The sequence below is a fragment of the Arachis ipaensis genome, chromosome B1 (genome assembly GCF_059453495.1).
Source record: "Arachis ipaensis isolate K30076 ecotype BB chromosome B1, ASM5945349v1, whole genome shotgun sequence".
In the NCBI taxonomy this organism is placed as follows: domain Eukaryota; kingdom Viridiplantae; phylum Streptophyta; class Magnoliopsida; order Fabales; family Fabaceae; genus Arachis; species Arachis ipaensis.
This window is the reverse complement of record NC_142436.1, coordinates 151,873,162-151,886,108: the sequence shown is the minus strand read 5'-3', so window position 1 is coordinate 151,886,108 and position 12,947 is coordinate 151,873,162. Positions and strand designations below refer to the sequence as shown.

At 35.7% G+C, this 12,947-nt stretch overlaps 3 protein-coding genes across 3 annotated transcripts; all 3 read left to right on the top strand.

The window, feature by feature from the left end:
- Positions 1-969: 969 nt before the first annotated feature.
- LOC107615759 (cold-responsive protein kinase 1) lies at positions 970-3,666 on the top strand. Its single transcript, XM_021107234.2, has 7 exons — positions 970-1,421; positions 1,642-1,683; positions 1,763-1,893; positions 1,977-2,190; positions 2,388-2,619; positions 2,920-3,070; positions 3,237-3,666. The coding sequence occupies exons 1-7, from the start codon at positions 1,256-1,258 to the stop codon at positions 3,564-3,566; spliced, it is 1,266 nt and encodes a 421-aa protein (XP_020962893.1). The 5' UTR covers positions 970-1,255; the 3' UTR covers positions 3,567-3,666.
- Positions 3,667-7,817: 4,151 nt separating this feature from the next.
- TBL5 (TRICHOME BIREFRINGENCE-LIKE 5) lies at positions 7,818-10,075 on the top strand. The gene is made up of 4 exons (XM_016346455.3): positions 7,818-8,681; positions 8,941-9,134; positions 9,221-9,379; positions 9,488-10,075. Exons 1-4 carry the CDS (start codon positions 7,908-7,910, stop codon positions 9,819-9,821), a joined length of 1,461 nt encoding a protein of 486 aa, XP_016201941.1. The 5' UTR covers positions 7,818-7,907; the 3' UTR covers positions 9,822-10,075.
- A 635-nt stretch (positions 10,076-10,710) lies between these two features.
- On the top strand, positions 10,711-12,645 carry LOC148578894 (uncharacterized). Its single transcript, XM_088500351.1, has 3 exons — positions 10,711-10,967; positions 11,703-11,978; positions 12,092-12,645. The coding sequence occupies exons 1-3, from the start codon at positions 10,781-10,783 to the stop codon at positions 12,643-12,645; spliced, it is 1,017 nt and encodes a 338-aa protein (XP_088356477.1). The 5' UTR covers positions 10,711-10,780.
- Positions 12,646-12,947: the final 302 nt, after the last annotated feature.

Sequence of the window (12,947 nt, the reverse complement as noted above, 5' to 3'; positions counted from 1 at the left end):
TCCTGCCATTAATTATACAACATGAGCGCTTTAGTTTAAGTTTTAAAAATCTCTTCTTGAAGTTAGAATACAAATGTCTAGGATAGAATCGATGATCTACTCCGAAAAATAGCTCATCAAATATTGAAACTAATTCCTACAACATTTACATAATTCACTTTTCTAGGGACATAATTGAATCTAAACACAAATAGTGTATATAATATTAAAATCGAACATATCCAAGTGAGACCTAATTGAGAATGAATACATCCAAGTGAGAATAATTGAAAAATATAATCTGATTTGTTAATATAATTGATTGTAGGATAACATTGAATCAATTTTATAAACGTTAAGAATACAAATAGGATGATTTAAATATTAGAGACATAAATAGGACTTACTCCAAACGTTGGAGACAAAAATAATACTTTACTCAAAATTTTAAATTGGAAGGTCATTGCCCCTTTTTTTTTTTTTTTTGGTCAAGGAGGCCATTGCCCCCTTAAAATGTAAGAGGTTCCGCCCATGTTTATAAATTTTGGTAACTTTAGAGATTGGTAACAAACCATGAAAAGATTTGGGCCGAGCAATCATTAACCAACAAAAAAAGCCCATGAAGACAAAAAAGGAAGTGGAACGTACGGTGTGACCGTGATAGTTGGGGTGACTAGTGATAGAACAGGACGGCATTAGAAGCAAAATCAGAGTGATTAGGGAATTGATTATTGAACCTTTTTATTTGTTCATTTTATAACACTCGTATATATAGTTATATAAACTATAGTATATAGTATATTCATTACACGGAAGAGTGTAGAATGTTTCAAATCAAAGGGAAGCAGCATGGAAGTGAGACTGAGAAGTGTTGTAAGGAATGAATACATGCATCACAGACACCAGCTCATGACCGTGATTCAGATATCATATTCCTTTTATTTAATTTAATATTATTTATAACTACAACCAACCGGAAGAGACAAACGTATAGGAATTTGGATTTTTGTATTCCAATTGAATTCTAGTGTGCAACAATATTAACAATGTTTCGATCAATCCTATGGCACAACCTTGGAATCATTCTTCAACTCTCATTCTTTTTTGTTTTTCAGTGTAACATCGCAAACTTGGATGTGGTGTTGCCAGTTGTGTATTCAACTTATTTGGAATCATGCCTATAATGCTTGCTAAATCAGATTTAATTTGTTTAACAATGTTCAACTGAGTGATTATTATTATTATTATTATTGCAGAGAATAATCCTGAATCCTCTATGGGAGCTCAGAACTCATCATTGTTTTTCTTCCTTGGAGGGATAATAGTGCTTATCATATTGCTCATTCTTCTCTTTGTCTATTGGATGATTATTAAACGGAGGTCACCACAAGAGGCAGAGGAGAAAATGGAAAAGGAACCTTCAATAATGAGTCAACACCAAGGTAATTAATTCAACTACTTTTATTACTAATGAAAATGTTTAGTAACCAAAGAAAATCAGCCAAAAACAGCCGTAAGTTGTTTTATTTAGCATTCATTAATTGTTGCGACAATTAATGAATGCTAAATAAGGCAAGTTCTGGCTGTTTTTTTTTTGTATTACTAATAATGTTATATTTGTATTGTGTGCTTGTAATTAATTTCTGTTATACTGTAAAGCAGATGAGGTGGTGAAGGTAACATTTTCAAGCAAACAACAGCCAGGTAATACTCAAAGCAGTAAAATATGAAATCGCAGCATGATTTGAATCGTAAAATCATAATATTGCGAGTTTGTATATAGGATCAATGGACTTCTTTAGTGGGAGCCTTGGGACAATTAGTCACTTCAACTTGAACACATTGAGAAGGGCAACAAGGAATTTTCATAGCAAAAATCTTCTTGGAAGTGGTGGTTTTGGCCCTGTTTATCAGGTATTGGTACACACTTTGTTTCACACAATTTTACTATGCAAATATATAGTCCTTCCAATGAGATATGCATGGAATTTTGACAGGGAAAGTTGGCAGATGGAAGGCTAGTTGCTGTTAAGCAATTGTCTGCTGAGAAATCCCAACAAGGAGAAAAAGAGTTCTTGGCAGAGGTGAGATTAATCACAAGCATCCAACACAAGAATCTTGTTCGCCTTCTTGGTTGTTGCACTGATGGATCTCAAAGGATTCTTGTCTATGAATACATGAAGAACACAAGTTTGGACCGCATCCTATATGGTACATAACTATGTATATAAACTCAGGTGCAGTCGACTTCACGTGAAGTTGATAGCTGAGAGTCGTTAGATAATTTGACTCTCAACTATCAACTTCACGTGAAATCGACCATATATATATCCCTTCTTTTTGTTGCATATCTAAATATTCATCATACTTATTAATGTGCTTGCTATTTTGGATTTTCATTTTTTCAGGAAAAAGTGACCAATTCCTGGATTGGAGCACTAGATTCCAAATTATTCTTGGAGTGGCAAGGGGATTGCAATATCTACATGAGGATTCGCATTTGAGAATTGTCCACAGAGATATCAAAGCAAGCAACATTCTTCTTGATGAAAAGTTTCAGCCAAAGATTGGAGACTTTGGGCTAGCAAGATTCTTTCCAGAAGATCAAGCTTACCTTAGCACTCAATTTGCTGGAACATTGTAAGTACTTTATTCAAATAGTACTCCTCAAACTCATGGTTAACATGAATTCACTCAAACAATTCAATTGTGAGAAAATACTCAATTTGGTCTATAAAGTTACACTCGAACCTCAATTTAGTCCTTGAACTTTTCAAATTTTAATTACGTTAGTCCCTACAGTAGTTTCCGTCACAGAGTCAATTGAAAAGTTTGGGGACTAAATTGAGGCAATTAAAACTTTAAGGACTAAATTGAGGGTCGAGTATAACTTCGGACCAAATTGAATATTATCTCATTTAATTGTTGTTTTTTGTTTAGAGGATATACGGCTCCTGAATATGCTATTAGAGGAGAACTATCAGAAAAGGCTGATATCTACAGTTTTGGAGTTCTTGTACTTGAAATTATAAGTTGCAGAAAAAATACAGATCTTACTTTACCATCAGAAATGCAATACCTTCCTGAATATGTAAGTTCTTCTCTTCTCTACTATGATCTTAATTAAGTTAATAATATTTGAATATAGTAACATAATGTTGTGCAACAAATACAAATGATATGTTGAATACACATTGAAATTAAATGTTTTGATATGGTTGTGAGTAAGTAAATGTTCATTATTCTACTCTATATAGGCATGGAAGCTTTATGAGAAATCAATGGTGATGGGACTGGTGGATCCAAAGCTAAGGGAACATGGATTGGTGGAGAAGGATGTGATGAGAGCACTCCACGTGGCATTCTTGTGCCTACAGCCTCATGCAGGTCTGAGACCAGCCATGTCAGAGATCGTGGCACTGTTGACATTCAAAGTTGAAATGGTGTCAACACCAATGAGGCCATCTTTCTTTGATCGGAGACCCAAGAAGCACGATGAGGACATGCCCTCTTGGGAAGCCATATCAGACACTTTCTCTGTTCCAATCATAAGTGATTCTAATCCTCCAACATCTGAAGATCACTGATCAAACTAACAGGAACAGCTGTACTATATGTATATATGAAAATCTTTTTGGTAACATTTGAATGTATTTTCAATAAGAATTTAATTTTGACGAGTGTAAAGTAGTTTTACGCGTGCATTCAATTACGTAATATTACATCATCAAAATAACTATTTTTATAGGGTAAAGTATTAAATTGATCCCTTATGTTTGGGCGTAATTCTATTTTGATCCTTAAGGTTTAAAGTGTCCTATTTGAATTCAAAAAAAGTTTCATTTAGCTTCAATTTAGCCCTACTAATTTGGAAAATAGATACAAGCTCCAGAGGCACAAAATCAATCGTGGATGCATCAATACATGTATTTAACATTTTTTTTCTCTACATGTAAAAATAATAAATAAATGTATTGATGCATCCACGGTTGATTTTGTGCTTTTGGAGCTTGTACTTATTCTTTAGATTATCGATCTTATTCTTATACTGCTGTCATGTGGGACATTTTGTTAATTATTTATTTTTGATCTACAGTGGGACTAAATTGAAACTAAATGAAACTTTTTTAGATTCAAACATGACACTTTAAATCTTAAGGACTAAAACAGGATTATGCCTAAACGCAAGAAATTAATTTAATACTTTACCCATTTTTATATTATCTAAAAGAACAGATATAATTGCACTACTACGTAAAATGCTTTATAAACTATCGTAAAGGTGATAAAGTCTAATTATGATTAATAAAAGATATAATATAATGTGTTTAGATTGATGGGATTGGGGGAAATTAAAGGGGGAATAGAACAGTGGTATAAAATAGTAAAGAGAACCTCGATAAATACAAAGGAGTGAAGGAGGTTGGACAGAGACAAATGCAAAACCGATATTAATCTCACCGCCAATTCCAAAGTCCACACCATACCCGACACACATTCAATGCTTTTACTTTCTCTATTTCACACTCCAATTTTCACTAAATACGTATAAAATGTCACAAAAACATTTCAATAATTCATTTACCATTACAGCAACAGTAGAAAAATGGCGTTGACTACAGAGCAACTAACACACAGATAGAAAAAACTCTATCTAATATTGCTCACCGGAAACCAAAAAAAAAAAAAAGGGTTGTGACTCAACATTATTTAATATTTAACACTCATTTTTTTTTCTTTTTACAATGATGTTAAACATTAAATAACTGATAAACAACCAACAAATTCAAAAGCATACATACAAGAAGTAGTAGTTCATTCGAATCTTCTTCTTCTATCTCTTGTTGTGTAATGGATTTGGACCCGTAGGAACCACTCTCTTCTCATCTGATTCTGATGACGTAGTAGTGGTGTTCTTGAGGCCATTGAACTTGTTTGCATTATTATTATTATTATCTTGGAGTTGCACGCTTCTGTTATTGTTCTTGGCTCCTTCAAATGCAGTGTTGGAAGTACCAACACAAGCCCACAACAAAAGCCACAGCAGAAGCACTAGCTCTGATAATCTCATCTCAACAAAAAGAGAGAGAGAGAGAGAGAGAGAGAGAGAGAGAAGAGGAAATAGGAATTGATTTTGATGAGGGTGATGATGGTGATATTATTAGAGAGAAAGAGGAGGTGGGTATGATATATAAGAGTAGGGAATGGGACATTAACTATGGTACCTTCTCCTCGGATATGCAGTTAAATATTACTATGATACATCACAGTTTTTTGCTGTGGTCACACCAAACCTCATTAATTGCATTTAAATTCCTACTAGCTACTAACATGAGCATGAGCAATTTATAGCTGCTTATTCAAACCAAACGGAATTTGCTGCATGGAGTGGACTCTCCAAAGCGCTACAACATTCTGTTCCCTTTGACAGTTAACACTTTTGCAGACAGGTAGGTACTGTAGTCTAGGCCTGTAGCATTAAGCATTAACACTTTAACATTAACATTAACATTAACAATGCATCAACACCACTCCAATTCAATTGAGTTCAACAATTCCTTCTTGTGTATATGTCTCTCCTCCACCCACGTGCTGCTCCATTTGAGGGCCATACTTGAAAAGCTGACACTCTCTCTTTCTATATGTGAGACAAAAGAAAAAGGAAATATGGGAATTTAATGGTTGGTTTTGACTGTGCCATACATTCAATTCAATTGGATTGAATCAAATCATCGGTTTCTTTCAAAGCAAGTCTTCTTGCTCCCTCCCTCATGAATGATGGAGGTGACATTTTTTGGGGTTCTGCTCTTCTCTGCTTTGTCTTGTGTAGTAGTAGTGACTAGTGACTAGTGACTATATATATATATATATATATGTATAATACACAAACAAACACGTAACTAAACAATTAATTTATGAGATAATACTCAATTTGGTCCCTGAACTTACACGCGAGTCTGAATTTAGTCCCTGAAATTTCAATTGCATCTATTTAGTCCCGGAAGTTTATAAATGTGTCTCTTATTAGTTCCTGAGACCATTTTTAGTACAAAAACGTTAATAGAGCACTGTTGTAGACTATCATATGTTACGTTAAAACTTATAAAATGATGCAGTTTTGGTTTTGACATTTAAATAGCTCAAAAAGGGCATCGTATTACTTATTTTGTTAGGTAAGATTTTAATAAATACTATTTAGGATGTTGTTTTTAGGTTATTTGAGTGCCAAAACCAAAACGACATCATTTTACAAAGTTTAGTGTGGCATCCGACTGTCACGACAGTGTTCCATTAACGTTTGTATGTTGAAAATTGTTTCAAGAACTAACATGAATTATGTTCACAAAATTTGGAGACTAAATAAAGGCAATTGAAACTTTAGGGACTAAATTGAGACTCGCGTGTAGGTTCATGGACCAAATTGAGTATTATCTCTTAATTTATTAGTTTATATGTGAATAAGGTTATTATTACTGTATGATAGTGAAGATAGACGTGAATGTGAATGCAAATGAGATGAAATGACAGTTGGTGCTTCATTAAAGGCGGCCATTTCAGTTGAAACAAGAAGGTTAGTTAGAAATCTTGCTATCTTGTCTTACGCTTCTCTTGAAAAGCTAATTACAACAAAAAGGGAACGCTAGCTCACAGAGGTCAGCGTTCACCCATTTGACCCATAATAATAACTTCTCTTAGACCTTAGACACCTATTTTTGTTACACGCATTTAGCAATATTTTTACTAATTTAATATTAAAACGAAAAAGATACTAGGATTCTTGATTTCTACTGTTTTACTCGGTTTACAAATATCGAAGTGCCGGCTTTAGTCAATTATCCAAGGATTTGTATTTTGATATTTTCACATCATCGAAATCAACATGACTTTTGCCATCTTCATATAAGTCATATCTCCAATTCATGTATATGATCTCCTCTACACCTTCATTTAGGAATACTAGCATCGTAATTCCAAAGGTGTTTAGTTATGGTACATGAGAAAGTTTCAGCGACCAATACTCTCTGAAATTTAATATATTTTTTTTGTTTCCACGGTATTCCTAACCCGGCAGGTCAAAGACTAATTCGTTGCAGTACTAAACTCCATTTACGGATTTGTCGCTTTACGTTATTTCGTACTATTTGTATTGTACAATTCCTTTGTTTGTGGGATTCTTTTTTCTCATGCGATAAAGAATTCAATTTTCGAATGGATTCCTACCTATGCCTAAATCTCGATAAATAGAAATTTTATTGACAAGATCTATTCTATTGTAGCCAATATCTTATTACGAATAATTCCGACAACTTCGAGAGAAAAGGAGGCATTTACTTATTACAGAGATGGTGCGATTTGATTTTTTTTTTTTTTACCGATTTCAGTCTTATGAGAAAGACACATTATTTTATTCGTAAACAAATGAAAAAAATCGACGCTTGCTGAAGGTGAAATTTATAAATAAAAAAGAAATTCCTTCTGTCGTGTATACCCACCAATGAGTTGCTGAACCCCTGATACTTATTTAAGCGGACTAATGAGCTAACCACTAGACTAACCCAACTTAGTTATAAACTATATTTTTTTAAGAAATAAAAGTTTTATCAAACTGGACAGATATTTTTATCCTAAAGAGAATGAGGAAAATGGAGGAAAATTTTAACTAAACATTTCTTTTTGTTCGTGGGCTGTTGTAAATTTGTTTGGTAAAAATTTTGAGTTAGTTTTAGTGGCTAAGGAAAATGGGCTGGGCCTATTGAGTTAATAGAAGTTGGGCCTAACACCATCCCCAACCCCACTCCAAAAAAACCAGAAAAGAAAAGAAAAGAAAAAATAGCGGTGCCTGTGTTTGCACCTTACACTCTGCATTGTCCCTGTGGTAGCTTCATCTGAGTTCACGGAACGGAACATGTTTCTTCTCTTTCTCAATAATGGCTTCTTCTTCTTCTTCTTCTTCTTCTCATAAGAACCGTTCTTCTGTTTCCACGCTTTTCTTCCTCACATTGTTTCTCCTATCAGCATTCCTCTTCATCTTCTTCTTCAGAAATCGCGACCCCGCTCTCACCCTCCGCTCAGATCTCCTCCTTCTCCACCCTCCTCCGCTCTCCATCCACGCCCACCCTCCCAATAACACCCTAACTCAACCCGAAACCGAAACCGAACCCGAACCCGAGCCTGCCGTCGCCACCCCCACCGACACCGACACCAAAATCTCACTCGATAACACTGACGACACTCAAACAGAATCCGACGCCCAAGACGAAAACACAGTGAATGGAAGCAACGGTGATAATGATAGCAGTGATACTGATGATGACGTGGCAGCGGTGAAGAAGCAATTAGATTGCGACTTGTACAGTGGAACATGGGTTAAAGATGAAGGGAATTACCCAATTTACAAACCTAGTAGTTGCCCTTACGTCGACGAGGCTTACGATTGCCAGGCCAACGGTAGAAAGGATTCTGACTACACCAAGTGGCGCTGGAAGCCCCATGGCTGTGATCTTCCCAGGTTTAGTCCCACTGACTTCTTGAAAAGACTCCGAGGTAAAAGACTCATGCTGGTTGGAGATTCCATGAACAGGAACCAATTTGAATCCATCTTGTGCATGCTCCGTGAAGGCCTTCAAGATAAGACTAAAATGTATGAGATTCATGGATACAAAATTACAAAAGGAAGAGGCTATTTTGTTTTCAAATTTGAGGTAAACTCTCTCTCTCTCTACTTGTACTCTATTAGATAATTGTGATTAGTTGGGTAGTTATTTTAGTTGGTGATAATGATTGCTGTATTTACAAAGGTATCAGATAGTTAGTTAGTTAGTTTGTTAGCTTTCTGTTTTTCTGTTATGCCAACTCAGCCTTTGTACATGTATATTTATTGAGCTCAGCATCAGAATGAATTACTGGTTTTCACCATCAATGCTGTTTACTGGGCTAAGATTTTGAAACACTTGGGGTCAGGACTATAATTGTACTGTGGAGTTTGTGAGATCTCATTTCCTTGTGAGGGAAGGAGTTCGAGTTAAGGCACAAGGCGGCTCGAATCCTACATTGTCAATAGATCGGATTGACAAGACTTTTCGCCGATGGAAGAAGGCTGACATTCTTGTCTTTAACACTGGCCACTGGTGGACTCATGGAAAAACTGCTCGAGGGTTTGTATGCGAATCAAATCATAACCCTGTTTTCATTGACCTTTAACTTGATTAAGTGTTTGAGGGAACATTCTACATTTTTGCAGGGTAAATTATTACAAAGAAGGCGATCAACTTTATCCAAAATTTGATGCAGTTGAGGCATACAGAAGGGCAATAAAGACCTGGGCAAAATGGATCGATCATAACATCAACCCAAAGAAACAAATTGTCTATTATCGTGGATATTCTTCTGCCCATTTCAGGTAATTATTTTTCTCTGTACAAAGGTTCATGTGAAAGAAAAAACTTTACTGGAAACCAGTACCATCTGCTCTTTGAATCATATCTCACTGCATATGAATCCTTAACAGAGGTGGAGATTGGGACTCAGGTGGGTCATGCAATGGTGAAATTGAACCAGTTCTTAGTGGGTCCATCCTAGATAACTATCCCCTGAAAATGAAGATAGTGGAGGAAGCAATTCAGGGAATGAAGTTTCCAGTAACATTACTGAATGTCACAAGGATGACCAACTTTCGCAAGGACGGGCATCCATCGGTTTACGGCCGGAACGTCACTGGCCTAAAAAGAGTCTCAACAAGGCGGCAGGACTGTAGCCATTGGTGTCTTCCTGGGGTCCCTGATGCATGGAATGAGCTCATTTATGCCAACCTTGTTCTCCAACAAGCCAATTCAAGGAGTTAACTCAAACCATCCTCCTTTCAAGACTAAAGAGAGTTCAACATTTTTGTGCGGGAAACAAGTTAAGGGAAGAAACAAGAGAGGACTTTCTTCTTGTATATGTCTAGGTTTTGCTTCCATCTGTTGAATCCTCTTGATACAATTATACAAATATAGGAATGTTATTTGTTGTACATTGCTAAATCTACATCATTGTTATATTGACCTGCATAACTTATAAAATTATGTTAAATCAATGGCAAAAAGGTTTGTTAAAATGAGGTGTGAATATAGAAATGCTCATCTGTTTACACTACACTATTATTTTATTTGAGTTGATTTGTTAGCTACGAAGCATGGACACTTCGCTGAGTTGTTGTGTCGGACACATTTCGGACACGACACTCACCGACACTCGTCTGACACGCGTATCTGCTGTATCCAACCGTATCTTAATAAAAAATAAAAAATTCTTCTTCGGACATACCTGGACACACCTAATTACCATCACGTGTCAGCGTGTCCAGTCTTATTCTTAACATATATTCTTAAAATAAATTTAAATATAGTATATATTATTATTTATTAAAACAAAAAATATTTTAAATACTTGATATAATTAAAATAAGACATTAAAAATAATTAAAAATTTTAATTTATATTTTAATATCAATAAAATATCAAAATATAATTACAATTTATTTAAAAAAATATTTTATATTTTATATGTATGTGTGTCCATGTGGTATACAAGATTTTAAAATTTGCGTGTCGGCGTGTCCCGTGTCAGTGTCAGTATCTGTGCATCATAGTTTGTTAGGCAATTAGTCTCGGTTCACTAATTTTTTTGCTTTTTTAAAACGGGCCTGCTACACATACAAGTATCCAAGCTTCCAAGTTGGCCCAGCCCAAATCGAAGACACGCGCATAAGGAAGCATAACATGGCGCGTCAAAATCACGCGCTCAACACAAACAGTTACGTATGGCAGACTCTTCCACTTCCTCCACTTCTTCCACTTCTCAAAACGCTTCGAAACCAAGGAAACGCTCCCAATTTCGAGCAAAAATCAAAGTTCAAAATATAGAAATCGTTGTTCGAAACCTCCATCAAAACAACATCAAACTCTCCGTGAAGAATCTGAAGAGAAAACGAAGCAAATACACTCAACGTAAGTTCATCAAGAAAACCTCCCAATTTTAGTTTTCTTCTACGTCGTTCTTCTCTAGGGTTTACTGTGCTATTATTCTTGCTTCTTTGTCACACTGTTCTAAGTTCTACGTCATTCTTCTAAGTTTTACGTCGTTCTACATTCTTGTTCTAAGTTCTCTTGCTACTGTTGTTGATTTTTGGGGCTTTATTCCGTAGATTGGGGGTTGTATACTGCTTGAACTTGTAATGTGACTTGATATTGATGCATGTTTGAGTGATATCTCACTGATATATATGAATGTATCTGAATAATTTCAATGGGTGTATCTCACTGTTATCAATGGGTGTATCTGATTCTTACATATGGGTGTATCTTACTCTTATCAATGGGTGTATCTGACTCATATATGCGTGTATCTTACTGATATCTGAATTAATTTGATATTGAAGCATGTTTGAGTGATAACTGACTGATATATATGGATTTATATGAATAATATCTATGGGTGTATCTCCCTGTTAACAATGAGTGTATCGGATTCTTACATATGGGTGTATCTTACTGTTATTAGACCTTGTAATGTTGCTTGATATTGAAACATGTTTGACTGATATCTGACTGATATATATGAATGTATCTGAATAATTTCAATGGGTGTATCTCACTGTTATCAATGGGTGTATCTGATTCTTACATATGGGTGTATCTTACTGTTACTAATGGGAATATATTTGTGTGTATTTTTTGTTTCAGACAAAATGGCAGCAAGAAACCAAACGAAAGACCTTAAGTGTGCCACACATCTCCTGAGTGATAAGTTCAGAAACATGGCTGAGGAGAAGAAGGCAATTGTCAGGGATCTCGGATTTGGTGGGTTGATGCATGTCCCACCTCTAAGGGTGGATCACCAACTCTTAAGGGAACTGGCAAACAACTTCAAACTTGGGGAGAACAAACTGAAGACAGGATATGGTTCTTTCCAAATAACACCAAAGACAATAGGTGATGCGCTTGGCATCAATGCAACAGGTAACTAGCTCAAAATTATAGGTGTATATTAAGTTCATGCTTGGGTGTATTTAAGGTTGATGCTTGGGTGTTTTTGAACCGATTTTGATACTTTGTTGTTTTCTTTTTTGTAGGAAATCTGTTTCCTGAGAAAGTTGAGTATAAGCAACTTTATAAGCAACTTTCTGATGATGACAAAATAATTTATAGAAGATTCCAGGGTAAGACCCTCAAAAGTCTTACCGATGAAATGATGGAAACCGGCGTTGGCAGCGAAGAGGAACGCCTGATGTTCAAGAGGATATTCATCCTCTACATACAGATGGCGTTCCTTTTGCCAACGACGATAAACAAAATATCGCCCGTGCACCTCGCCCCAATTTTTAAGATGGACGGCATATCGGAGAGAAACTGGGGGGCGCATGTTTTGACCTTCTTGATCAAAGGCATCACAGACTACCAGGATAAGAAGAAGAAGGCAATTGATGGCTGCCTCTTTGCCCTCATGATAATATACTTTCATCTTTCTGAAAACAAAGGCAAGAAGAGGGCTGAAAGATCACCAAAGCCTTGGATTGCCAACTGGACTAAGGAGAAGTTGGTGGAAAGAATGACTGCAGAAAAAGAAGAAATTTTGGTAAGTAAACATAATATGTTGCTTCTATTTTATTTACCTGAATGCTGCTAGCTAAAATATCTCATGTTTCAGGGAATTGTGAAGATGGCGGAGACAAGAGCAAGAGAAAAAATGAAAGAAAAAGAAAAAAAAGAAAAAAAACAAGAAATCAAAAAAACAAAAAAAAGGAAGGCGAGTCCAACATCGTCTTCGGAGACAGAAACAGCTACTGACAGTGACACTTCTACCTCTGAGTCTGAGACTCAACAAGACTCGGAGGATTCAGCAAGAAAACAACACATCAAAAAGGGGAAAAAGTAAGTACCATACTTGGGTGTAATTTCTTTTTCGAGTTGGGTGTATCTTGTTGATCA

Bases quoted from the DNA above. Each gene is read 5' to 3' on its own strand.
- LOC107615759 (XM_021107234.2), top strand. From the start codon at position 1,256: ATGGGAGCTCAGAACTCATCATTGTTTTTCTTCCTTGGAGGGATAATA. The intron at 1,894-1,976 runs GTATTGGTACAC...GAATTTTGACAG, and splicing joins GTTTTGGCCCTGTTTATCAG to GGAAAGTTGGCAGATGGAAG. The intron at 2,191-2,387 runs GTACATAACTAT...TCATTTTTTCAG, and splicing joins TTTGGACCGCATCCTATATG to GAAAAAGTGACCAATTCCTG.
- TBL5 (XM_016346455.3), top strand. From the start codon at position 7,908: ATGGCTTCTTCTTCTTCTTCTTCTTCTTCTCATAAGAACCGTTCTTCT. The intron at 8,682-8,940 runs GTAAACTCTCTC...ACTTGGGGTCAG, and splicing joins ATTTTGTTTTCAAATTTGAG to GACTATAATTGTACTGTGGA. The intron at 9,380-9,487 runs GTAATTATTTTT...AATCCTTAACAG, and splicing joins TATTCTTCTGCCCATTTCAG to AGGTGGAGATTGGGACTCAG.
- LOC148578894 (XM_088500351.1), top strand. From the start codon at position 10,781: ATGGCAGACTCTTCCACTTCCTCCACTTCTTCCACTTCTCAAAACGCT. The intron at 10,968-11,702 runs GTAAGTTCATCA...TTTTTGTTTCAG, and splicing joins ACGAAGCAAATACACTCAAC to ACAAAATGGCAGCAAGAAAC. The intron at 11,979-12,091 runs GTAACTAGCTCA...TCTTTTTTGTAG, and splicing joins GCTTGGCATCAATGCAACAG to GAAATCTGTTTCCTGAGAAA.